The sequence below is a fragment of the Phoca vitulina genome, unplaced genomic scaffold, assembly GCF_004348235.1.
Source record: "Phoca vitulina isolate PV1807 unplaced genomic scaffold, GSC_HSeal_1.0 scaffold20, whole genome shotgun sequence".
Lineage (NCBI taxonomy): Eukaryota > Metazoa > Chordata > Mammalia > Carnivora > Phocidae > Phoca > Phoca vitulina.
The window spans coordinates 30,327,747-30,355,444 of record NW_022589723.1 but is presented as its reverse complement, the minus strand read 5'-3'; the positions used below and the strand labels follow the sequence as shown (position 1 = coordinate 30,355,444).

The 27,698-nt window shown below is 41.6% G+C and overlaps 2 protein-coding genes across 4 annotated transcripts in view; both read right to left on the bottom strand.

Moving 5' to 3' along the window:
• ZNF609 (zinc finger protein 609) overlaps nt 1-9,764 on the bottom strand; it is a 213,714-nt gene extending 203,950 nt beyond the window's left edge. The window contains exon 1 of the mRNA XM_032417226.1: nt 9,672-9,764. The gene's annotated coding sequence lies outside the window, so the exon portion shown is untranslated. The remainder of the gene's footprint in view (nt 1-9,671) is intronic.
• Nucleotides 9,765-10,732: 968 nt separating this feature from the next.
• Nucleotides 10,733-27,698, bottom strand: part of TRIP4 (thyroid hormone receptor interactor 4) — a 69,426-nt gene continuing 52,460 nt past the window's right edge. The window contains exons 12-13 of one of the 3 annotated variants that reach the window (XM_032417227.1): nt 23,712-23,814; nt 10,733-15,277 (exon numbers count right to left, since the gene is read on the bottom strand). In XM_032417227.1, the coding sequence (XP_032273118.1) occupies nt 15,210-15,277; nt 23,712-23,814 (171 nt within the window). In that variant the 3' untranslated portion in view covers nt 10,733-15,209. Of the gene's footprint in view, nt 15,278-23,711; nt 23,815-24,343; nt 24,449-27,698 lie in introns of those variants that run through there. The other 2 variants (XR_004301010.1, XM_032417228.1) reach the window with 2 other exon arrangements.

Genomic DNA, 27,698 nt, shown 5'->3' with positions numbered 1-27,698 from the left:
TTGTTCACTGATAGATCTTAAGCAGCTAGACTAGGTCCTCACATATAATAGGAATCTGATAAATATTTATAGGATGAAAGAAATAAATAAGAAAAACTAAAAAGATCTCTCAGAGGTCAACAATACCCAGAGGGCCCAACTGTGCCTATATTCCTCTAATAGAACCAGTCTGGTTCCCATGTCTGACCTACATTGCCTCCACCTGCCATGTACTATTCCTCCCCCTCCCCAAAGTCTTCCATCAGCTAGGATATATTGAACCATAGTACTGCTGCAGGCAGTAAAAGCAACAAATGCTTGTCCTTGAGTCTGAAGGATTTCTGAGAGCTTTCATAGTCGGCCTTGTCCCTAGGTTATTCAGTTTGGGATAAAATGTGTTGAAAGTTACCTTAGCATAAAAGGAGGCCTGAAAAAAAAATTACAAGAAGTTTCTGTTTTCAAAAATCAAATTCCAATTCAATTCAGCAAGCATTAATTAAGCATAGTTATATTCAAAGCACTGGGCTAGAAGCCATGAGGAACAGAGGAGACAAAAGTGTCTTAGTTCAGAATGAGGCAGGAAAAAAAAAATATTCACAAATAATTAATTAAAGACAACTTGTGAGAAAGTGCTATAACAGAGCAAAGAAAGAGATACAGAGGAAGATGAAATCAATTTTGGAGATAGTTGGGTGGGAAGAAAAGGGTTAAGAAAAAGATGAAACAACAACACTGGGTTCCTTGTCATATACTCTTCTAGAACCAAATTCTTTCAGAGCCTTTTAGTTCACGATCATACGTTTATCGATTGAGGTCTCCCCAGCTACACTTTTAAGTCCTGAAAGGAGAGGGACCATGTCTGGTCTGACACTTAGGTGCTCAATAACGATCAGTTAAGCAAATAAAAATTGTAATAATATTGGGGCACCTAGCTCGCTCAGTGGTGGAGCGTGCGACTCTTGATCCCGGGGTTGTGAGTTCAAGCCCCACATTGGGCATAGAGCTTACATTTAAAAAAATTATAATAATATTACAGCAGTCTGTAGTATGGAATACAGAAAGAGGCATTAACCATGAGGTTACTGCAATAATATACAGATGAAGGCCTGAACTAGGTCAGGTGAAAAAGCAAAGCTCAATGGCAAGATATTTAGAATAATCCCAATTTTAGTGAATGATTAGATGAGGTAGCGAGGAAGAAAAAGAACCAAATATGAGTCCCAAGTTTTGTGCCAAGGCAACTGGAAGAAGTGTAATGCTTTTAGGAGAGAAAAGGGTAGGCAGGTTTCAGAAATGATGGACTGGAAGTACATTCGAAAGCAGATGCCAAATAGAAAAAATTTTCCCTCTTCCTTGTATACCTTTCAGATTCACATACCCCAAAAGCTGCACAATTGCAATTTCTCTTCCTAAGACTGCTCTAGAAGGATCACTTCCAGAACAAAGATAAATGCTGAGTTTCACACCAAACTTCAGAATTTTTTTTTTTTTTTTAAGATTTTTATTTATTTATTTGACAAAGAGAGACACAGTGAGAGAGGGAACACAAGCAGGGGCAGTGGGAGAGAGAGAAGCAGGCTCCCCGTGGAGCAGGGAGCCTGATGCGGGGCTCGATCCCAGCACCCTGGGATCATCACCTGAGCCGAAGGTAGACACTTAACGACTGAGCCACCCAGGTGCCCCCCAAACTTCAGAATTTGTAACTGAAATTTATAAGGTACATTCTTGAACATCCACTTCTGCTCACATAAACGGAAGTTCATCCTAACAAAACCTAAAGTGTTCACCTAGAAGTGTTGCTAGGAACACTGCTGGTAGTATGCCAAAAGTCCACTAGCTGTACTTTGTACATAGAATAGAGCAGACACTGCTGCATTCCCCAACAAATACTGAACTACAACCTAAGAAACTACAGATACAAGTATGCAATGTGGTACCAAGCATGCAATGTGGCCTAAGTGCCAGGATCTGGATTTTATTCATGGTATGGTTTGATTTCCAAGGGTTGCATGGCATCTACTCTGGCCACTTTCCAATTCAATACCCTATGCATCACTTGACACCTAAAAACAAAACAAAACAAAAACCCATCTATAAATACTACTTATATTTCTAATATAAATCTTTCTAAAATCTCATATTCAAGGGAAGCACTTCCCAAAATAACCTTCAGATTACCCAAAAATTAATAATATGCTGAAGATGGCTGAGAACAAAGCAAAGCACTCCCAGGACTTTTTGTGAGTCCAAAACAAACAATAGTTCCATCCACCAAATTTCTCTATTACAGACTGATGGATGTTTTAAATGCAAATTTAGGGATGCCTGGGTGGCTCAGTCGATTAAGCGACTGCCTTCGGCTCAGGTCATGATCCCGGAGTCCTGGGATCAAGTCCCACATCAGGCTCCCTGCTCAGTGGGGAGCCTGCTTCTCCCCCTCCCTCTGCCTGCCGCTCCCCCTGTTTGTGCGTGAGCTCTCTCAAATAAATAAATCTTTTTAAAAAAAGAAAGAAAAAAATGCAAACTTAAAAACAGTGAATGCTTCTTCCAATGTTCAAAGGTAGATTAAACGTGATTTTTGCTATATTAACAAAGAAAGAAAGAAAAGACTAAAAGACCACCATCTAAACACTCAATAAATAGATGCTATTGGGAGTCCCCAATCCAAGAATTAACTAGGAAATGCTGATAAAAATCCTAAGTTGGGGAATTAACTTGGTTATGCAATTTTATTCCTTTAAACTGCTTGAAAGCAAAGATTTCTTAATATTATTGTCAATTCCAAAGTTCCTACAATCACCTACCACCTTTCTATCCCTGAGTCCCTTTACAGGGCATTTCAAGGATCCTCCTTGTTAGTCATACTTCACCAAATGTCATCAATTTAGCATTTTGTTGGCATTAAAAAATCACATAATTTTATTTTCCAAACAAAACACAGTGGGCAATCATATTTAATCCCAAGAAGTTAATTCAAAGCAAGTTTTCTTTTCTTTTTTTTTAAAGATTTTATTTATTTGACAGAGAAAGAGAGCATAGGCAGAGGGAGAAGGAGAAGCAGGCTCCCTGCTGAGCAGAGAGCCCAATGCGGGGCTGGATCCCAGGACCCCAGGATGATGACCTGAGCTGAAGGCAGACACTTAACTGACTGAGCCACCCAGGTGCCCCTCAAAGCAAGTTTTCTATTGACTGGTCAAAAATGGAAAAGTACCCAACCCACCTCCACAATCAGTCCCATTTGACTCAAAGATTTCAGATATAAGAGATTTAAAAATCTTAGATTGCTGACTTAACACACAAAATTGCTTCTGGCAAATCTTTTGAGGTACAATTTCCTTCTCACAATCTGAGGTTCTTTTTCTACAGCTTTCTGATTCCCACTCCTATGGCTTGAGGAGACTAGAAAAAAATATATTTGACAAGCTGTTAAACCTGCAGAATAAGGGTTTAAGAGCCTCTGAAAGAAGACGGCCTAGCAAAAAATGCACAGCATAAGCTTTACAAACATATCAAAGAGGAGTGAGGGTCAAACCCCAGAGAACTAACGCTGTACTCATTAGCCTTCCTGCATACTGACTGTATTTTTGACACAGTAATAAAAAACTGCTCACGGGCACCTGGGTGGCTCAGTTGGTTGGGCGACTGCCTTCGGCTCAGGTCATGATCCGGGTGGGAGTCCCAGGATCGAGTCCCACGTCGGGTTCCCTGCTTGGCAGGGAGTCTGCTTTTCCCTCGGACCCTCTCATGCTCCCTCTCTCTCTCTCTCAAATAAATAAAATCTTTAAAATAAATAAATAAATAAATAAAATAAAAAATAAAAAACTGCTCACTATGTCAACTAATTTGCCTGTTCTTCCATCACAATCTTAGTATCATAAAATTCTACAGCTAAATGGAACCTTAGAAGATGATCTTGTTTAATGTACTCATTTTACAAATAAGGAAAGTGAAAACAGCGGAGTGACTAGCACAAGGTCACACAGCTAGTTAGAAGCACCACAGTGATGAGAACCAGGGTTTTATGACACCCTATTCTATTCTTTGAAAAGCTGTATTAGCAGAAAAAAAAAATAACACTCTTAAATCAGACAATAACTTAACAGTAACTATAACTAAGCCACACAAAAATAAAATTCATCCACATAAGGAGAACAAAGGGTTAGAACAGGAAGTACCCCAAATTAAACAGAAAGCAGCAGCATTTGTTCATCCAATCCAGGGGCTTCTTAAGGGCACAACCTCGCACATATTTTCTGAACCATTTTGTTAATTATTACATGCCAGGATGTGTGTCCTGTGTGTTCGTGAAATGTACCTCCTTAAGATGAGGCCACAATGACCCTAGTGGCAAAGGTTTGAAAAATGGTAACTTCTGGTATAGATAACTGACAGTACTAAAGGAACCCACAAATGTGGTGCCAACAATCAAAATGGACTGAACTTGAAGGGGGTAGAGATATTGCTGGGAGCAAGTAATCATGAAAATGGTGTAAGAATAAAAATCCAAGAGAGCAAAGTTGGCCATAAACTAATGACCAGAGAGCACAATAAAAAGAAGGCAGTTTCAGAGCTTGCCTGGCATCAGACAGCTCTCACCTGCAAAAGAAAGAAGGAAAAAATTCTCACAGAGACAAGAGAAAGATCGGAGGTTTGCTCCTGAGTGATGGACTAGATATGACCTAATAGGTATTTGCCATCTCTTATTTCTGGGACTCTGATCCAAGAACAAACAGCAAGAGGACCATGAAAAATCAGCCCTGTTGGATCTGGAGTTCTGCCTTGACAAGATATAAAGCTCATTCATAGATCTGACTGTGCTCATGAGACTGCAGTTCAACTCCTGCTGCTAGAGCAAGGGGAGGGGGAAGGAAGATAGAAAGGGGTGAGTGGGAAGGAGGTGGAAGATCTGGGTTGTGACTATAATAGCTACAGTAATTAGAGTGTTTCCAAGCTGCTGGAGAAGTCTTCAGAGCAGGGAACTAGGATGAGAGATGGGGGAGGGGAAAAAGCATGAGGAAGCAAACTACTGAAAATGCTAGGAAAGTATATAGTGGTTTGTGAACAGTTTAAAACAAACCAAGAAACAACTGTGATGGCTTCATATGGGTAAATAAAGAACTTTATATTCTTTCCTATTAGTTAATACTATACAAATAACTGCAAGGCTCCCACTTAAAGCTAGCTTATGAACTAGGTTTAAGCAGATTATTGCAAATGTCCCTGACTTTGCAGTGGTCTACTGGCCCTGGCCTTATACCACTGCCTCCCTTTCCCCTAAATCAATCGATCTATGTATCTAAAGCTCTCTCTGTATTGCTCTGACAAACAGGTTAGAGTCTTCACTCCACTTGGAAAAGGGATTTCTGAACTCTAAACAGTTAATATCACTTATTTCCCTTCAATCAACTGTTAATTAATACCCAGTGAATTCAATGAGAGAATGGGCCTCAACAGGATCACATAGCCTGTTGTGTTGACCTAACACAGAAAATGACTGGAGGGCCCTAAAAAAAAAAATCAGAAAATAAACACCCAAGTTATTTGCTCATACATTTTTGGCTCTATAGCACTGCCTACTATAGTGGCACGAACATGTGAAAGAAAAATAATATATTAACAGAAGATGATGATGGTAACCTACAAGAAAAACCTGGGAATTTGCAAAAAACCTAAAAATAGAAAGTCCTCCTCCAAGTTATAGGAAATGCTATACTTGTTTTTAAGATAAACATATAGTTGAGGTATTTCCTTAACATGATTTGGCTTGAGGTGATTTGATTCTAACAAGTGATGTTAATCTCAGTGCCAGAGAAAAGAGTTATAAAGGTGCTGGGAGAAACTAAAAATGAAACAGGACATCTGAAGAGATGCAAACTTCATATGGAAATTTACATTCATAAAATAAAAACACATGCAAATTTCTTGAGGGAGGCATGTCAGGTAGACCTACACAAAAAGTCAATTATATCCTTTGCATAAAATCTGCTGGGTATTCTCCCAGTGGGCGAAATCTTTTTCACCACACTGAAAGCAAAGAATTTTCTCCTTCCCATTTCCCTCTAATAAACAAGCACTAGAAAACTGAATTACCACTATTTCCTTCCCATTCATAGGGCATAAAGCCAGAAATCACAGAAATACAATAGGGCCAGCTAGGACCATGTCTAAGGCATGTTACTCAGTATTCTAAAAGAAACACAGAGAAAGAAGAATCTCTTTTCTCTATTCCATTATCATCTCACTAACAAATCTGTATCAGGCATTAAGAAATGTGAAACAAAGAGCAATTTCACACATATGAACTGAACCTAAACCACGGAAGACCCAGAATTTTCTTGTCACTGTGGCATGTGATTCTTTAACCACCTGCTCAATAATCCCTCTTCAGCTGCACAGCTGCTGCCAATTCCACATGCCCAGCTAGGCAGGTGCTCTGGTGAATTACCTGTTCCCTAGTGTAAAGAGTCCTTCACTGACACTTAGTGGGCCCAGAACCTGCCAATCAGCCTCACCAATCTTCATTTTGTCGGTCACAGCCAACTTTTATGAGAGATATCTTGAAGGCGTATTTAGCACACTATGTGACTTTGTATTTTGTGGGGTTTTGTTCTTGTTGCTGTTGTTTTTTAAAGGAAACGGATTTTTAAAAATCAAGTAGAAGTGAAAATTCAGCTGCTAAAAAGAACTTGCCACACAACATAAGGCTGCCTTATCTCAGAGTGGCCCCATCTGTCTGGCAGTATTCCCATCCATGACTGGTTTTCCACAAGGGAAATAACAATTGCTCAGCTACCTTTGTAGCAGAAGAAAGTGGCAGTTGGAAAGTGCTATGGTACCTGGCAGGAATGAGAGGGGAAGAACTTCTGAGATCACACATCATCCCTGTACTTCTTAAGTCTCCATGGTCGAGCCCAGGCAGTAGTGTTCAAGTCAAATAAATAAGGAGTGGCACTTCTACTCATCAGAGCAATCGCTAAACCCCTTAACAAATTATCCTGTTCCAGTTGTTTAGTTGCTATATGCTAATTGCAACATAATTACTACCAGGAGCCAAAATTATGCTCCTATATCCTCACACAAAATAAGCACTAATCTGCCCAGCTATCTAGACCTCTCACAAGGAAACATCTTCTACCAAGAAAACCAAAGTGCTCTCTGAAAGATGGTCACAATCAGAAGACTCAGAAGACTTTGTGGCAAGGGCCCAACTCTGAAACCACTATATCTAATCTGGGCAAACTTAATAGGAGGCTTTTGCCTTCACTGTCACCTGACAGGATTCAGAATGAATGCCTACAACCCAAGAGCAAAATGCTTTGGACTCAGTTTAGCTGAGGCTTCATTCAGAGACCTTGGACAGGTAAGTTGGAAATAGTCTAAAGACAGACAACACTTCTAGTAAGACTTTAAGATAGTTTTGTCATCAAGAACAACATGTTCCCTCCCAACAAAGCCCAACACCTAAGTGGCAAGTCATCATTTTAAGAAACTCATTGAAATAAAGGGATGAGGGGGGCAACATAGTCAGACTCAGCCCCTCAGAAAAAGACCTCTACCAAAACCAAAGGCTAAAGTTCCTATTCAACAATACCCTATAGGCTATGGTTGGCTATTGTGTACACAGTGCATTGTGTGCAACTGCCCTCTCACAATGAGTCTAATTTCTAATCTCTTCTTAAAGAAAAGTTTTTATATTCTAAATGGAAACCTCACTTCTAATCCCAAATAATTTTTTTACCCAACTAATAGTACCTAAATACTATCTGGACACTTCTATGAGACATTTACAAGGATAGGGTTTCTTCTAGCTTGTTCTCATCCTTCTCTCATTAATAACCCCCAAGACCTCAAATGATTTTTATGTTCATCACTTTGACAAATTTCTCCCTAATACAAAGGCAGAGATGGCCTTTCTGCACAATGGCAAGTCATCTCTTTTCATCAAATTAAAACAAAGATTAAAAGGAAAGTTGTTTTGTTTCCATAGCCCTCGCCCAGATAGGCAAATTCTGTGGCTTTTTCGTTGTGCAATTAATACTGACCAGGAAGTCACCATTAAAAAGGTACTTGGTCCTTGACTCCCTATCTTAACCCTGCAAAGGTTTTTAGTGGTATTCCTAAGCAACCAAAAAAATCATTCTTGAGTGTCCCATCTCTATAAAAAGAATTAAATATGATGGTTCAAACAAGAGTGGAAACCTCCCCTTGGAGTCTTCTTCCTTAAAGGTCTGACACAAACATCGGATTGAGTCTCCCAGACACGATTCCTCCACAACTTAGTACAGGCTAGCCAAAGAGGCAGGCACAACATGGCTGGCATCCCCTATTCTTCTGAAAAAATGTGTGCCAATGAGCTCTGCATTGTTCCTCACTCAAAAAGAAGAGCCTTTCTGTCTGGCCTCCTCCAATGGCAAGCCCCAGTCTGGAAAAGGAAGAAAATGGCACTGAGGAGCCTGGGAGATGGAGCATATCCAAAGCTCTCAGACAAGACTTGAACCTATGACCTTCACTGTGTACACAATAGGCGGGTGAGAGGGACCGGTTTATCTCTGCAGCAGCAGTTCTCAGCCCTGGGGTAGCACTCCCGATAAAATGACACAGACTATTGTGTGTGGCAGCAGAACAGTCATCTCCTCACAACAGCCTAAACCAGCACTCCCTCCCCCAAGACAAAGCAGCAGGGGTGAAATTAACTCAAGGCTGCAGAGCAAAGCCTAGTACAGAAAAGAGAGGCCTGTGGGGGATTGGGGACTCTCCTCTACCCCTGGGGCTCTGGACACATGGCTGCAAACAGACAGGCTTTCTCCCCCATCTTTCCCACTCTCATTTAGGTAGGAAGCTGTTTCTTAGAGAATTTAATCATCTGTGATTTGTTCAGAAATATTCCCCCTGAAGGGCTCTGATCTCTCCACCCTGTGTGAGCCTAATTCCTAGAAGCTGAAATGACTGCTGCTGCCTGTTTCACAAACACACATTAATTGGTCAGATGTGTCTCCTCCTCCTCAACCCCAGAGGGAGGAAGGAGAATCTGAGCAAAGCACAGAGATGATCCAACCGTAATTACACATAAAGGGAAAAGAGGGCAGCATGGGTTTTTCCAAACAGGACAGGGTCACAAATCCTCCCGGGGGTACAAGGAGAGCAGTTAAGGGCCAGGCCCAGGGATCCCTCCATCTTGAAGAAAAGGACAGGACTAAATGTGACCTGAAGACTGGAAGGAGCACACACCCACAACCTACTTACTGCACACTCCCGGCCACCTTGCTCCCCCCCCCCCTCAGGGCCGCGCACACGTCCTGCTCCCAACCCTTCGCCCTGAACCCCCCTAACTCGCTGACTAGCCCCGCCGCCCTAGGCCCCCTCGAGATACCCAGACTCGCCACTGAAACTCTCTGGCCTGTCCCCACAACCTGGCCAGACCCTAATCCTCTCTTGGGAACCCCTACCCTGAGGCTGAACCGGCCCCGGCCACGCTTTGAACTTCACCCCGCGCCCCTCGACGCCCCCTCCCCCACCCACGCAACGACCCCCCTCCCCCCCAAACACACCTTCCCCTCGCTCCGCCCCGGCCCCCCAACCCCCACTTCCTCCGTCAGGCGCCGCTTCCCCCGGCCCCCTCAGCCCCGGCCCCCCTCAGCGCCACGGCCTCTCTCCTCCCCCAGCCCCGGCTCCACACAAAGCTTCGGACTCACCGCGCGGCCGGTCCCGGGAGCCGCCACCTCCGCCCGCCCGGGGCCCCGGGCCGTAGAGCCGCCGCTGCTACGGGGCCCAGGCCGCCATCCGTTCCCGCGGCCCCTCCCCCCCACCCCACCCCGCCTCAGCTCCGGCTCTCCGCCCCCTCCCCGCGCCGCTCCGCCCCGCCCGGCCGGTGCCGCTGTGTCCGGGGCCGCGGGTCCCTCAGCCGCCGCCACCGCCGCCGCCGCCGCCGCGATCCGGGACAACCAGGGCCGCCCCGAAGACCCGGAAAGTGGACTACCGGGCCCTCGGATCTGGATTCCGGGCTGCTGTGGAGTCTGGAGCGGGAGTGCGCCGGGGAAACCCGGAACCTGGATGAAAGAGCCAAATCCTGGGTCTCGGAATGCGCGGTCACACGGAGCCCGGATTAGAGTCGTAGCTCTGGGAATGCTGGAAAACCCGGCGAGCCGGTTAAACAGAGATAAACTCGAAGAAACCCGGATTGGAGAGCTCGAACCTAACGCTCTCCCCTCGTGGAAAAGAACTCTCGCTGGACCAGACTTCCTCGCAGAGAGGTCTCTGGGGAAGTATCATACCTTAAATACAAGACACCAATTCCGTAGGTGTCCTTCCACCATGGGGAGAGGAAAAGGCCGTTAAGGGGTCTGAACGTGAACATCCACAAAGAACAGAAGAGCAAGAACAGCTCATAATGGTTTCATCCATTTTATCCTTTGGTTCAGAAAATTATCAACCCCCTAATTTTTTTATCCTTTGTTCTCCAGTTTCTTTTTCTTGGGATTACCACTTGTTTTTCTCTCCAAAGTACCCACTTCTCCTCTTTCTATATCCCTTTTCATCTCACCATCCTATATCGCCAAATCTTGCTGCTTTTTATTATCTAAAAGCCCTATTCTGTCCTTCTCCAACCCACCATTCTGTTTCTAACGACTGTAACTTTTACCTTTCCATATCTGTCATTCAACTGTGATTGTCCAGCGCACTGCACAGTAGACATTCAGTCCGTGTTTACGTGAACCCTCCCACCCACCTCTCACTTGTGAAATATACTCTCCATGACCTTTTCCCTAAAATTTCCACCTCCTTCCATAGCAAAGAGAAATTTCTTAATTCTCAAGGCTCCCCTTTCTTAGCCCCTTAACTTATGTCCTTCCTGTGTCCTTGATCATTTTAGCTCTTCAGTTTTTGTCTTTCCTTTCCTCCCTTATCCTGAGGCATCCTTCAAAAGTGCCACTCAAAATAGTGTGTGACTTGGGGATACAGCCAGATAATAAAACCCCTTTACTCTCCATCTATACACACACACACACACACACACACACACACACACACACACACACACACGGTGGGGGTGGGGTGGGGGCTAAAGATGAACACTAAGCCTGTCTGGCCTAGGAAGAATAATCTCCCTTTGGCCCACCAATATTTAACTTGTTCTAGTACAGTACATGTAGGGCAGAACTGATTCTGGGTGACCGCACACTTCCAATCTCTACTAGGCAATGTTACAAGTGAGGATTCACTACTTAGCACGTAGAGAAAGAGTAAGGTTTGGTATTTTAGACTTAGATGTGACTTAATTAAGAGTTAACACTCAAGCAGTCATCTACTGAAGAGCATGACCCTACCATTGGGGAGGACAGGACTGCAAAAATAGGGAAAAGAAGAAAATAAACAGTACTACAGTGAACCTCAATTTTTAGCCAAAGAAAGTTCTCAAGCCTGAAAGAACCACCAAAAATTTTTAAGTGATGTCCTGTACACTGAAAGAATCTTAAGTTTTGACTTCCTGTTCCTCTAGACCAGGGGTTGGCAAGTTATGGCTCACAAGCTCACTGCCTGTTTTGGTATGTCCCATGAGCTAAGAGTGGTTATTACATTTTTAAATGGCTGAAAAATAAAATAATACTTTGTGGTGTGAGAATATGAAATTCAAATTTCAGTGTCCATAAATAAAGTTTTATGGGCTCATAGCCACACTCATTCATGTATGCATTATCTATGAATTCATTTGCACTATTAACAGCAGAGTTGAATAGGTGTTAACAGAGATTTGTATGGCCTGGAAAGCCTAAAATATTTACTATCTGGCCCTGTACAGAAAAAGTGTGTGGACCCCTGCTCTGAATAAGCACTGTCCAATCGAATTTTTTGCAATGATGGAAATGTTCTATATTTGTGCCCTCCAGTTCAGAAGTCACTAGCCACATGTGGCTGTTTGAACCTTTGAAATTTGGTTAATGTGACTAAAGAACTGAATTCTTAATTTCATTTAATTTAAAAAACCACAAGTGGTTATGGCTACCATATTAGACAGTACAACTCTAGACTCTTCTCAAATCTTCTGTATCATTTTTTGCCCTTTGTGCCAACATCTTACTCCCTTCCTGTGTCACAACTCTATATGGATTCTCAGTTCCCCCAGCGCCCTACCCCCAGCCCTATTTATCTGACTCCAAGGTAGAATACAACATTTACTGGGTTTTCTTTCTGAGCTCTCCATTGTCACAACTGAAATCTGATCAGTTTACCAAGTTTCACCCCATGTATTGATCCACATTATGTGCACACATATAAATGGATATTTACACAAGTTTCTTTGTGTTCAAGGATGGAACTGTGCTATGTTCTTTCTTCTCTGCATGAGAGAAGTAGAAAAGCCCTCCACATGCTGGATCCCTTGTTGCTGCTGGAGCCTGTGATATGGATCACCTCCCTCCAAACACATTCACAGAAGCTCAGAACAGCAGATGTATACTTGCTATTTGAATCTCAAGGAAAAAAAATCCTTCATCACAAGCCTTTCTTTCCTCCCCCTAGGCCTAATAAACTGAAGTTAGTTGATTTCTCTAGTTTAATAGATGCTTGCTTTTTTACTGGCCTTTTTTAGCTGGGCAAGAGAACAACCCCAACACTGTCTCAATCTTGGCTAGGAGTTCTAGCAAAAGCATTAAAAAAATTTACCAAACTAAATGAAATCCACATAAATGGGCTTTAGTAGAGATGCAGTTAAAATGGAAAGAGATTAAATAAAAACCGTAACTTTGTAATTATTTGTAAAAGTAATCTTTAAAGTCTAAATTTTTCACAGCTACACCCTAGGAAAAATGGGTTTCTGTAAACTTTCAGCTTAAAGAGAAAAGGAGGGACACCTAGTTCCCTTTCCCTAGATTAGCTATAGCAAGCAAAAAAAACCCAAACCAAAACAAACAAACAAACAAACCTTACTCCATTCCAAACATCTGACTGCAAAGCCAGAGTCTCCTAAACCCTGACAAGAAAGTATCTAGTTTCACATATATCCCACTCTGAGCTTACATAATTGAGACAGGGACCTGCCTAGAAAAACAAAAACACTGAATCCTTCAGGTACTATACAAATTGAGAGTCACTGGACCCAACCATCCAAAAGGGGGCGCCGATTATATTTAGGCTGCAAAAGAAAACCAGCTCAGAAATGTGAAACTTCCCTCAGGCTAAGCTGTCCCAGAGTTAAAAGGGTCAGTGCAAAGTGTTGTAAAGCACCGAGAGGCAATTCCTGGACGAGTTTGTATTCAGGATGCTAGGAATTTCCACTAGGCTTTAAATTATGCTATTCATCACTGAGCAACTGAGGACCATCTACCCCCAAGTCTTTCCCACACTTCCTCCCCAGTGTCCTACAAATAAAAGACAGACCTTACACCATCACCATGTGAACTAAAGACAGGCTTTCACAGTCTAACCATGAAAAGAAGTTTCCAAGTTACTCCGCCATTTACTCATGTGGCTCCAGCTGCATATTTTGGATGCTGAGGTGGGTTCTTGTAAACTTGTAATGTTCTTGTAAACTTTATCACAGCACACAAAATGGTCTCATAACCTGATCTTGCAGGTCCTGATGTTTTTCTTTAGGCATGCACACACAATCTATCCAGGTGAAAAAAAATCAATCCAGACTCCTCTGTGCTTGAGCTGTCATTCACGTAAAAAGGCAGAAAACTTGTTGGTGTTCCCTAGGCCCTTTACCTCCTGCCTTTTGGTTTTATTTTGGTATTCGGAAAACCAGACAATTCCCGTGCAGAGTTCATGGTACTACTGCACGGTAAAATATTAACCCAGCGTGTCTTCATTAACAGTACTAGGGTCTTCAGGAGACCAGAATGAAATTTTTTTTCCCCCTAAAGAAGTACCATTAGGTGTTCTTTCCACTTTCTCTACAGAAGTTGAACAGGAAAAGAATGAGAATACTGCATGTCTGCATTACCGGAACAAGAACTGGGTGGGTTTTCCCTGGGAATCCAGAGTGATCAGGCCCCACAAAACCAGTGCCTAGAGCTATGCAACAAGCAGGGTTCACAGTTGAGTGAACATCAATGCATATGAGTGCAGGCATTTCAATGCAAATACATGCTGAATATGAAGGATTAAAGAAAGGGGAAATTAATCTTTTTCATAACACAGGGCACTTTTTTTTCTCTCCTGTGCGCTCTCTTTTTTAAGTCATGCACACAACTGCTGGAGGGAATCCAACTTCCCTAGTGTGGTGGTGGTGCTTTATAAAAAGCAGAACATACACATTTAAGACCATGAATTTCCTGAGGATGCCAGCAACTGAGATTCTGACAGCTCTACTGAACAGCCTCAGAAAAAAAGTGCTTCACTAAGTGGGGCCAGACTGATGAGTGAAAATCTCATTTCAAATCAACCTTCTATTTTTCCAAAGCTCATAGCTTCCTGAGCTGTGGATGGTTTAAAGGGTTGGGTTTCAGCATTTGAGGGTATTTGAATACATTTACTGAAGGGACTTTACTTTTTAGTTTGTTTCTAATTGCCCCATCCAAGTGGTGCTTTTGCAATACCCACAACAATAAATAGGGCAGTTTCATGCTGCTTTAACAGGTGGCTCTATCTCCTCCCAGTCTGATCCTCTTATGTCCTAACATCTCAAACCAAAGAACAAAGTGGCAGCACCCCTTCAGGTTATCCCTTAAAAAAAAAAAAATCTGCCGAAGAAGGTTATTCAGCTTTTGAAGACTGTTCACTTCAAGAGATGTTGGACGAGAGCAAAAAACTTGTTAAAACCCCTTTCTGTCCCATCACAGGTTTGTATTAAACACAGGATTCCTCAAACATCCTAATACTCCAACCAGGCTATTACTTTGAAAAGAAACTTTAAAATTCAAGTGGTCTCTCAAAAAAATTGTTAACCTATGTTAAGATTTTCATAACCTCAAATCCAAGCCTCAGAGAGGAAAGTAATTTCCAACTTGTTCCTTTCTCTTCTGATACCATTCTGAGAGAAATGTCAAAGACCTAGAATTTTTAAAATAGCATTTTATAAATAATGTATTCAAAGATTTTGACCTACTACAGAAAGTAAGAATCCCACTCTTTAAGAAAAATATACAGATTTAGGTAAGAGTTTAAATTCTGAGAGATTCAAGCCTGATGCCAAGCCTTTAGATTTCGAATGCTTCCATTCCAAAGGACCAGTGGATAGCAATTTTAGTACACAAAACTCCACTATGCTGTATAGTTCCTTTTCTCCTGGGTCAGACAGCTTTATTCTGCTTCATTAACCCCTTCTTTGCTCCTTGATGGATCTTGGAATCCAGTTTCCCTGTAAGGGAGAAAAAGAAGCCTCATTATTTATTTTTTATATTTGCAATGCAAATCTTTCATGGCCTCCCAGGTCCTCTGGTTACTGTGTTCCTGTCACATTCAATTATCTTGCTTCAGGACTCAGATACTTTCAAACTTCAGAGTTTCATTCTGTAAGAATGAGGAAGCAGTGGGAACACTGTTTAAGGACACACAAACGTGGTCACGTGCATGTGGGGGTGTGTGCGCGCACACACACACACAATGAGTATTCGCTTAAAGAATCTAAATAGTTAATATTTCTAATTTTGTAGCTACTACAGAAGAAACACCACGGTTTTTCAGGATGTCTGATGCTAAGGCAAGTTTTTAAAGAATACTCACATTATAATAAAGGAAGGCATTTCACACAGTGGGAAACTCATTCCTCTGACCTGTTAACTGGCTGAGCATAATGCATGAACCTCCCTCACAGTGAGAAAAGCAGTTCAGTTCACCCCTTTTCTGCCTCAGACTTAATAGGGGGAGTGACCTGCAGCAGTGGAGTAGAATCCACATGAATGCTTTACTGACAAAGGGCCCCTATCACCAGCTAAGAAGGGCAAAGGTCATAGGCTGTATGACTCCTCTAAGTGTTAAAGTTAGAAAACAAGCAACCTTCCTGTCCCAGGTGACCCTAATGAGAGGTACTTCACTGATGTGGTCCCTGACCTCTGGACTCCTCAAATCTACCAGGACAGAGTTTGGTTCAGTGGTAGCAGCCTTAAGAACTATCCATCTCATGAAAACAATCCTAACAAAGTTCTTGTCTGTCTTGCACATTGCTTTCCCCCACAAAAAGTCTCAGTTAAGTCAACAGTGATGTTGACACTGAACTGAAACAGAAACAGGTCAGTTCAGGCTCAGCACACAAAAAAATAAAGACTAACAAATAAACAAGGAGCCCCCCCCTTCAAGGACAGCCAGGTGTACTACAGCCCACACCCACAACTGCCCCCCTATATGTTGTCATGAAAAACCTGGGGCAAGTCATTTAGTCTCTCTAGACTTCAATATTCTCATTTCTCTGACTAAAATAAGAATATGTGTCTTGACTACTGCAAAAGATTGTGAGAAAAATAACATCAACCTCACAAGTTTCCCTGTTTTCTTAAATTGTTTTCTTTTCCCCCTTCATCTCTCTAGAGGTATACCTGTCTCTGGAATAACATTACTTCTCAGAAACCATCCTTCCTCAGAAACTATCACTAAGCAATGCCCAGAATGCTGTCGACAATAGTCACAATGCTGTTGATTTTAATTTGGGCTCTAGAGCACAGAGTATTCCCAGGGATTTAGGTGTCTTTCATCCTCCAGGCTGCCCAGCTGGAAATCCGAACACATGCCAGCAATCTGGCAAAAAGCCCTATTACAAGGCACATTTGCCTTTGTATCTCTAACACTACCATAGTGGGCGCCAAATGGTAGGTGCCCAATAAATGTTTTCATCAAATCAATTAAAGAAAGTAGACATTACAAATTTCAAAACCTTTGAATTATAAAGACTAAGTAACCAAAATTAGCAGATATCAGATAAACATAAGAGTATCCATTGTAAAGGTGGTAGTACCCAGAGGTATAAAGAAGTACTACATCTCATTCAACTTTTTAGGGCAAGCTAGGGTGGAATTCAGAATTCTACCTAGGACTCTAGACTTCTAGTTCTCTGTATTGTGTAAGTTAGAAGACTGAGGTCCTAGCTGTAGTTCTGAGACTACCTAGCTGTATGTGAGGAAGTCACCTAGTCACTCTCATCCTCAGCTTTTTCAATTCTAAGAGGAAACTGGACTATGTAGTACAGAAGGCTCCTTCCAGCTCTGATATTATGCCCTAAAAATGAAACATGATTGGAATAATTTGTTTCTGAGGCAATCTGGTAAAGTGAAAAGAACAGGAAAATTAGAGACAGAAAGATGTGAGCAAAACACAACTTCTATAAACCTATTTACTCAGCTGAAAAACGAAAGGAGGAAAAAATTCCTACTAACGAAGTTGAGAGAATTACAGCCAACATTAAGTGCTTTCTCAATACCAAGCACTGTGTTAAGTTTTTTTATATACACTAAGTCATTTAATCCAATAACTAACTGAAATATTGTATGTTAAAGTGCCTCATAAACTCAAAGTTCTCTGAAAAAGTAAGGGTAGTCATATTGATGGTGAGGCTTGGGAGTTGTGTTTCTTACTTATGGTCTCAGTTTACAACTCTAGACAAGTCTTTTAACTACATGGGGGTGCCTGGGTGCCTCAGTTGTTAGGCGTCTGCCTTCGGCTCAGGTCATGATCCCGGGGTCCTGGGTCGGCTCAGGTCATGATCCCGGGGTCCTGGGATCGAGCCCCACATCGGGCTCCTTGCTCCACGGGAAGCCTGCTTCTCCCTCTCCCATTCACCCTGCTTGTGTTCCCTCTCTTGCTGTGTCTCTCTCTGTCAGATAAATAAATAAAATCTTTAAAAAAAAAAAAAAGAGAGACATTATCTTCTTGACACTCTCAAAGCTTCACTGTATAAGAACATTCCAAGTATAATCTTCAGAAAACTCCAGTCTGATTGTGAAAGTCCTCAAGTGAGACCAGCTCAGGAAAGATCAACCCATAGCAGCAAAGCACTCAATGGGTAGGCAAACTAATCCCTGGTTTCGGAGGTGATGTCATAAAATGGAAAACTAAAAGGAGGAAAGAGATATAGATAGAGGAAGAAGGGACTTCCAGAGCATTCCCAGGGATGCAGAAATTCTTTCATTCCCCTAGACTGCCTAAGAAAACCAGCAATCTGTGCCAGCAGTCTGTGAACTCCTTATAAGTAAGGACTTCTCTGCATGCATCCCTAACATCTACCACAATGACTGCCAATAGTGGCAATTCTTGGGCCAGCTACAGGCCATGAAGGCAAGGGACTGGGGCTTCCTGCATGAAGAAGCAGTCATCACGGTTGCCCTCAGACTGCAGAAACTCTGAACTCCGAGTTCTAGTTCAGCCTTGTCTTTCAAGACTTGGGATATGGACAGTTAACTATAGTAACATACAGTACACTCTCTTAAACACAGACTGGTGATGTTTAGTTTTGGTATTTCCCCAATATTTTTACATTTAGTAGCTACAGCATTTCAGTGTTAACACATCCTCAATCATGGTACCTAAAAGAAAATCAAATGCATGTGCAGCAGACGGACAAGATGTTAAAAGGGGAAAAAGTATTTGTCATCAATCGATATAACTCTCATAGGGATTTTCACATGCTTTGCATAACATATAAGGCAGTATTTGCATGAGTTTATAGAGCATGTAGTTAATTTAAAGTAAAAAGATTTCCTTTATCTCTTTGAGCATTTAACCTAGATATTCTACTATACTTTTTTGCATTTCCTAATTTGAGCACACAGCCAAGTGATCATATTGCATATTGCTCTTTTTTGAATTATTTCAATTTCAAGAAATGTAATTATCCCTAGGTCAAGCAAGCTCAAGTTTATGTCCAAAAGCATAAACCAAAATATATGCCTTTACTTCCAGGTATGGATTGAATAAGGAATGGGAATAAAAGGTACAGCATAGAAAAATACAGTTAATGATATTGCAATCGTATTGTATGGTGACAGGTGGTAGCTACGCTTATGGTGGGCACAGCATAACGTATAGGGATGTTGAATCACCATGTTGACACACCTGAAACTAATGTAACGGTGTGTCAACTATACTCAAAAAATTTAAAAAATATATATTTAAAACCTTAATTTAAAGCATATAGATATATACATATATATACACATGGTACAACAGGTAAATTTCTAAAAGCTTATTTGCAAGTCAGAGTTTGGAACTTGGAATATATCTCATAGAACTAATCTATAGAAGATTCCTAAGCCATCCCACAAAAGAAAAACAAGAATAAAAACATTTAAGTCATAGGGCTGTAATTGAAGGAGAGTATATTATTAATACTATGGACCTTAACCACTTAGTATAATGATGTACCTAGAAGAAAATGTGAAGCATTTCAAATTAAGAGCCAAGTATGTATTTTCCCCTGTGGCAGTGGGAGTAAAGACTTTTTCCAGCTGTAAGCTACTGAAGGTAGCTCCTTCAGCCTATGGGAAGAAAGTTCTAGCAGAGTGTAAGATTTTTACTTTTTATTTTCAATTTTTTACTTAAATTCAATTTAGTTAACATACATTGTATTGCTAGTTTCAGGGGTAGAATTTAGTGATTCATCAGCTGCATATAATACCCAAGTGTAAGATTTTTAGAGATGATAAAGAGGAATGAAGGATGAAGGAATAAAGCGCTATAGGGAATAGAAACTTCACACCAAACTAAATCCTCAGGTAAAACAGAAATTTTTTTTTCTGGGGAGCCTGGCTGGCTCAGTCTGTAGAGCATGTGACTCTTGATCTCAGGGTCATGAGTTCACAAAGGCCCCATGTTGGGCATGGAGCCTACTTAAAAAAAAAAAAAAAATTCCTGAGATACACAGGGTCAACCCATTCTTTAAATTTCGCTATTATTTCTGACCAGTGTTTCACCTTGTCTGGCCTACCATGGAAGAAGCTACAGTCTCACAATTTCTCTCTAGTCCTGCTGTCCCTGAAAGAAGCATACAGCCCGTTTTGGCTTTTTAAACCTTTTAAGAACAGAAACAATGGGGAAAAGACAGGAGTTTACTAAAGTTCTCTCCTAAGAGCATCACTCCCCCCACCCCCCACCCCTCATTAAACCTAATTGAGAAAAACAGGCCAATATATGTACTGAAGGTAGATCTCTGGGTAGAGAAAGTACTGGAGTAAAACATTTCAGAGAAATATCCAAACTCGGTTTACACAACATTTTCTCACAGGAGCTTAAGCAGCAGATAAGAACCAAGATAGGGGAGGAAGCTAAGAAAAGGTTATGGGGACTCAAGAACAAGTAGCACTAGATATGGGAGAGAAGACCTAAAATCTTTGCCTCCTACTACCAGTGCTGCTATGGGTGCCTAGAGTAAGGTGAGAATGGAACAGAGAGGGATAGAATGCCACAACCAAAAAAGAGAAGAAAAGAGAGATTTAAATCCTAAATAGTGGAGGGGCACCTGGGTGACTCAGTGGGTTAAGTGTCTGACTCTTGGCTTTGGCCAGGTCATAATATCGAGCCCTGCATTGGTCTCCATGCTCAGCGAGAAGTCTGCTTGATAATCTCTCCATCTCCCTCTGCCCCACCCCCAGCTTGCTCTCTCTCTCTCTCTCTCTCATAAAATAAATAAATAAAATCTTAAAAAAAAAAAAAGAAATCCTAGGGACACCCGGTGGCTCACCTGGTTAAACATCTGCCTTCAGCTCAGGTCATGATCTTGGTGTCCTGGGATCGAGCGCCACATAGGGCTCCTTGCTCAGTGGGGAGCCTGCTTCTCCCTCTACCTCCTCCTCCTCCTTGTGCTCTCTCCCTCCCTCTCTCACAAATAAATAAATAAAATCTTAAAAAATAATAATAAAAATAAATAAATAAAAATCCTAAATAGTGGAGGGGGCGCCTGGCTGACTCAGTCAGTGGACCAAGCAATTTTTGATCTCGGGGTTATGAGTTTGAGCCCCACATAAGGTGTAGACATTACTTAAAAAGAAAATCTTTTAAAAATAACAAATAAATAAACAAATCCTAAATAGTAGAGAGGAAGAAAAAAATTTCCAGGGCCACTTAGCTACCAGCTGGTATACAGTCTGAAGTAAATAATACGTGTAAGTCAAAGGCAAAATGTTCAGATTTTCTGATATGCAGGAATCTCAGGAACATATGTCTCATAAATCATGAGGGTTGCCTGAATTTTGTGATGAATATACATTAATCTAAATTCACACTCCAAGCATTTTGTGATCAAAAACAGTATTATTCAAAGTGTAGTTAGCTGAGCAACAGAATCAGTATCACTTGGGAGAGGGCCCAGAAACCGGTGTTTTAACAGCTCTCTAGGTGATTTTTATTTACAGTACAGTTTGAAAAGTACTTCTCTAGGGGCGCCTGGGTGGCTCAATTGGTTAAGCATCTAAGTTCAGCTCAGATTGTGGTCTTAGGGTCCTGGGATCCAGCCCAGAGTTGTCGGTGAACAGAGAGCCCACTTGTCCCTCTGCCCTTGCCCCCACTCGTGCGTGCTCTCTCTCTCAAATAAAGTCTTTAAAAAAAAAAAAAAAAAAAAGAGGGGCGCCTGGGTGGCTCAGTCAGTTAAGCGTCTGCCTTCGGCTCAGGTCGTGATCCCAGTGTCCTGGGATCAAGCCCCGCATCGGGCTCCCTGCTCAGCGGGAAGCCTGCTTCTCCCTCTCCCACTCCCCCTGCTTGTGTTCCCTCTCTCACTGTGTCTCTCTCTGTCAAATAAAAAAATAAAATCTTTAAAAAAAAAAAAAGAAAGAAAGAAAAGTACTTCTTTATAGAACAGGTTTATCAAATGGCTAGTTGGTCCCTAAGGTACAGGGTGAGGTAGAGTTGTGCAAAGCTGAAGACAACGCTTGCCCCCAAATCATCCAGTTCACACAGCGGGAAAGCAGTGCCACAGAGGCACAAAACAGTACCTGACATGAGTGAATGGGAGGGTTGTTGAGGTTGTTTTTAAAAATAAGCTAGGCAGAGGGCGCCTGGGTGGCTCAGTTGGTTAAGCAACTGCCTTCAGCTCCGGTCATGATCCTGGAGTCCCGGGATCGAGTCCCGCATCGGGCTCCCTACTCAGCAGGGAGTCTGCTTCTCCCTCTGACCCTCCCCCCTCTCATGCTCTCTCTCTCTATCTCATTCTCTCTCTCAAATAAATAAATAAAATCTTAAAAAAAAGAAAAATAAGCTAGGCAGAGAGGACACCACTATGTGTTTCCCGAGATTTCTTTGAAACAGAAGAGGCTATGGTAGGACTACAAAGAAGAAGAGAAGGTGGGAGTTGAAGAAGAGCTGGAAGTTGAAAAAAATAAAGTCAACAAAAAGTGATTAAGAAGTGAATATGCAGAGGGTCTATAATCACAAATACATAAAGCAAAAGTTATAGAAAAATAAATCAAGAGGTTTCAAAAAGAGAATGAAAAGCAAAAAGGCTAGGGCAGAGCTCTAGGAACCAGTACCCACAGGAAAAGTGGGAAGTGGAGCCTCCAAAACACTAAAAAACAGACACAAACTAAAGTCTTATTCTTGGATTGAATACTGAGGAACAATGAATAAATGTCATTATTGCCATTGGCGTTGGCTTACTACTTCCTTTAATGAGTAGTGCAGTGGAGCAAAGCATACTCTGTTGGCTGACAAATAAGGATTTTAAATGTAATGGGGTCTGCGGGCACCTGGGTGGCTCAGGTGGTTAAGCATCCGACTCTTGGTTTCGACTCAGGTCATGAGCTCAGGGTCATGAGATGGAGCCCCGTGTCCCGGGGCCCGGGGCTCAGAGGGGAGTCTGCTTGGGATTCTTTCTTTCTCTCTCCCTGTGCCCCTCCCCCTGCTCGTGCATGCTATCTCTCTCTCTCTCTCAATGAATAAATAAATCTTTAAATGTAATGGGGTCTTAAATGGAAGTTTATTTATTTTTTTAAGATTTTATTTATTTATTTGAGAGAGAGAGAATGAAAGAGAGAGCACATGAGAGGGCGGAGGGTCAGAGGGAGAAGCAGACTCCCTGCCGAGCAGGGAGCCTGATGCGGGACTCGATCCAGGGACTCCAGGATCATGACCTGAGCCAAAGGCAGTCGCTTAACCAACTGAGCCACCCAGGCACCCCTTAAATGGAAGTTTAGAGTGATTCACTAGCATGCCAATAATTGTGGATCAACATACACTTTGGAAAGGCTATGCTATAGTTAACATCAAAGTTATCAATAAATATAATTATATTAATCCTCCAAAGCTTGAGATGCCATAGAACAGGGTAAGAAGAGAAGATTTTAAAGTTTTATTATTTTTTTTTTAATTTTTTTTTTTTAAGATTTTGTTTATTTATTTGACAGAGAGAGAGAGATAGTGAGAGCAGGAGCACAAGCAGGGGGAGTGGGAGAGGGAGAAGCAGGCTTCCCGCCGAGCAGGGAGACCGATGCAGGGCTCGATCCCAGGACCCTGGGATCATGACCTGAGCCGAAGGCAGACACTTAACGACTGAGCCACCCAGGCGCCCCGATTTTAAAGTTGTTTTTTTTTTTTAAAGATTTTTATTTATTTATTTATTTGACAGAGATAGAGAGAGTGAGAGCAGGAACACAAGCAGGGGGAGTGGGAGAGGGAGAAGCAGGCTTCCCACTGAGCAGGGAGCCCGATGTGGGGCTCGATCCCAGGACCCTGGGATCATGACCTGAGCCGAAGGCAGATGCTTAACGACTGAGCCACCCAGGCGCCCCTGGATTTTAAAGTTTTAAACAAGTGATACATAAGACAAAAAGAAAGAAAAGAAAGAAAAGAAAATTAGACCATCAAAGCTTGTGACTTACAGATTTTTGGATTTCCTTTAATAGGAAACTTCACAATCATTTCCTGGGGATTTGTACAGATGAAAACAAATGGAGAATCAGATTCTTGACTCATGTCTGGATACTGCGAAATATAAAAATAACAAGTTCAGACTAGTTGGGACAGATTTTGAATTTCAGGGAGATCAAAGGATGTCCCAGATTTCACCTCAACATTCTGATGATAGCACTCTTCATTTCAGTCAGGTAAAGAGGATTATGCTCAACAAGCAAAAACAAACCTTCCCTTTCCCCAGGCCTTAGCGCGGTACTCTTATGCAGTCTATTGCCTGCCATTTCTGACTTCCTATAATGAATGGGAACAACTTCTTTAAAAAAGGATACCTGATATTTTCCCAGAAGAATTAGGACAGACTGTTCTTTTAACATAAATGACTGAGAGTTGGGAGATTCAGAGGTCTCCTTTGGGAACACTGGGCACCCCAGGTTAACTTGAGTGAAACACTGGAAGGTTTAAGAAAAATAGAACATTTGTGGAAATTCTGCCAGAAATAGTCAACAGAGCCCTTCTTTCACTAAAAGGAAGGAAGATGATTCATTCTGAAAGGTATGAACATGCAAAAGCTGTTTTGCTGGATGCATTCCAGACTTACTTAGGGTGAAAAGGTAACTGGTAGAGCAATTCTGAAAATTATTTAGAAGCTTCCTTTGGATCTCTCATCACAAATCTGTGTGAATACTTAGGACTTGTATTCCTTCTGCAAAGACAGACACAGAACCTAGAGTAAGACTAGGCTGGCCACATAATCACAATTTAAGGCACAATGGAGGGTTGGCAGAAAGTGCTCTCTAGCAATGCCCAACTGATTTGCTGTTTCATTATTTCCTATCTTTTATGTCTTGCATTTAGCATGTTTGACAAATATGACTCACAGGCTATGGTATTACCAAAGGAGCCTTTCTCCTAGTAAATACCATCACAGGTATAAACTTATTTTCCATTCTTATTCACCTGCTAAGATATGTCCTCTAAAGATCTAAGGCTTGAAAGTAGAAATGGAGGTTTCAGTAAAATAAGAAAATTAAAATTTCTTTGTAACTAGTGGAAACATAAATAGTTAAAACTTCTTTACTGACCACCTGACCACTGTGTCCTAGGTGGTAAGTAATGCTGTGGAGAAAACAAGGGATTTTTAGCATCTTTTGGTCCTGCCCACATACCATGGCTTTCTGTGTGAGATAGGTGTGGCAGGCTTTCTGTGTGGGACAGGTGTGGCATGTACTTTGATAAAACATAGCTTAATATCAAGTATCAGACACAATTATATTCAGAGGCAGGGTCAAAATGTTCACAGCAGAGAAAAAAAGACTAAAGATGAGAAGAAAAATGCTCTTCTTTCCTTATCCCCTGGATCTTTAGAACTCAAAGAAAAGTAGGTTCCAGCTGTTGGGGCTGAGGTGTTTTGGCACGAATAAAACCAGAGGCTGCCATTGAGATCTTTCAACCAAATTCTACATAGGCCACAACAGCAACAGTCACAATCCACACCTCTTCAGTTTTCCTACTCTCCCCGCTGTGTCTTAGAATGTTGAGGCAGAGGACAGTGCTGCCAGGACCTCACAGCTCTGCTTTTCCAGAACTGCAAGCCATTTCAATCATTCTCTCCTCTTTTTCTGCCTCAATAAATGTTCCCTCTCTACTGAATCAATCCCATTAAACATACTTTCTGTAATGTCTGCCATAAAACAAAATCTCTCCAAATCCCACATTCTCCTCAAGCAACTGCCCCATTTCTGATTCTCTTTACAACAAAATTCACTAAAAGATTATGTATGCTCCCTGCTTCAAATTCCTCTATTTTTTTCTTAAATTCATTATAAATAGGCATTCACTCCCATCACTTCACCAAAACTATTCTTGGTGAACTAAAGGTCATTGTTCACTTTCATGTTGCTAAATCAAATGGTCAATGCTCAGTTCTCAACTTAATTGACCTATTTGTAGAACCTGACAGAATTCTTCTCTCCCTCCGTCTTGAACACATTCCTCACTTGGCTTCCAGGATATCATTCTCTTCTTGGTTTTGCTATTTACTGACTGTTCATCACCCCATCCTTTAAATGTTGGGAGTGCTTCAGGGGTTAGGCCTCAGACCTCTTCTCTCTCTACATTTACAACTTTAGTGATTTTCTTCAGTCTCAGAGTTAAAAAATAAGGTCCTGGGACGCCTGGGTGGCTCAGTCGGTTAAGCATCTGCCTTCGGCTCAGGTCATGATCCCAGGGTCCTGGGATTGAGTCCCACATGGGCTCCCTGCTCAGCAAGGAGCCTGCTTCTCCCTCTGCCTGCCACTCCCTCTGCTTGTGCTTTCTCTCTCTCTCCCTAATAAATAAATAAAATCTTTAAAAAAAAAAAAAAAAGTCCTGAATTTTTAACTGTGAGAGGTGATGGCTATTATCTAAATTTATTGAGGTAATAATTTTGCAACATATACATATATCAAATCATTCTGTTGTACATCTTGAACTAATACAATGTTACATGCCAATTATATCTCAATAAAACTGGGGAAAAAATGAGGTCCTGGAAATGCAAATCTAAACCACAATGAGGCACTAGAGTTCATGCTTATGGGATGACCATAATAAAACCAAACCAAACCAAAAAACATGGAAAATAACAAGTGTTGGTAAGGATGTGAAGAAATTAGAACCCTCATGCATTGCTGGTGTGGATGTAAAATGGTACAGCTGCTGTGGAAAACAGTTTGGTTTTTGTAATTTCAAAGAGTTACAAAATTACCATAATGTCCAGCAATTCCACTCATGGGTATATCCCTGAAAGAAACTGAAAGCAGGAACTCAAATATTTGTTTACCAATGTTCATAGCACCCAATAGTTTCCCCAATCCAAATGTTCATCAATAGACAAATGAACAAAATATGGCCCATACACACAGTGGAATATTAAAAATATTCCAGAAATTCTGATACATGCTACAACATGGATGAATCTTGAAAAATTACACTTAGTGAAATAAACCATACACAAAAGGACAGATATTACATGATGAGTACCTATATGAGGTACTTAGGATAAGCAAATTCACAGAGACAGAAAACAGAGGTTACTAGAGGCTGGTGGGGAGGAGGAAGAAGGAGTTATTATTTAATGGGTACAGAATTTCTGTTTGAAATGATGAAAAAGTTCTGGAGATGGATAATGGCAATGGTTGCACAACATTGTTAATGTATTTAATGCCACTGAATTGTACACTTAAAAATGGTTAAAATGGTAAGTTTTATGTTATGTATATTTTATCACAATACAAATAAAATTTTAAAAAATAGAGGTCCTGAATTCATTTCCAAACCTGTTCCTCTCTTATTCCATTCCCCCCCTTTAAAATGAATAATGAATGAATGGATAGCCAGGCTACTAGCTATTCCAACCTTCCAGTTGTTCAGGCCAAAACGCCCACAACCAACCCACTGAGAAATCCTGTTAACTCCACCTTGAAAGGATATCCAACATCTCACCACTTCCTCAGACCTCCACAGCTACTTCCCTGGTCCAAGCCATCATGTTTCCCTGGATTACCACAATAATCTCCTAATTGTTCTCTCTGTTTCTGCCCTTAACCTCTCTCTTTTCTATTTTTAACAGGGCAGCCAGAACTATTTTAAAAATATATATCAGATCATGTCACTCCTCTACTTAAAACTCTCTAGTGGCTTTTCATCTCATTCAGAATAAAAGCCTAAGTCCTCAGCGTGACCTTCAGGTTCCTGGACAGTCTGGCCCCCTATTTCCTCTCTGACACCTTTTCCTACTACTTTCACCCCCACTTTCACTCCATTCCAGCCACATTGGCTTCCAGGTTGTTCCTGCCCTTGGGTCTTTGCACTTGCCTATTCTCTCTTCCTGGAATGCTCCCACCCCTGCCACCACCCAGATATCCACATGGCTTCTCTCTTTCTTCAGAACTCTGTTTAAATGTTTAAATGTC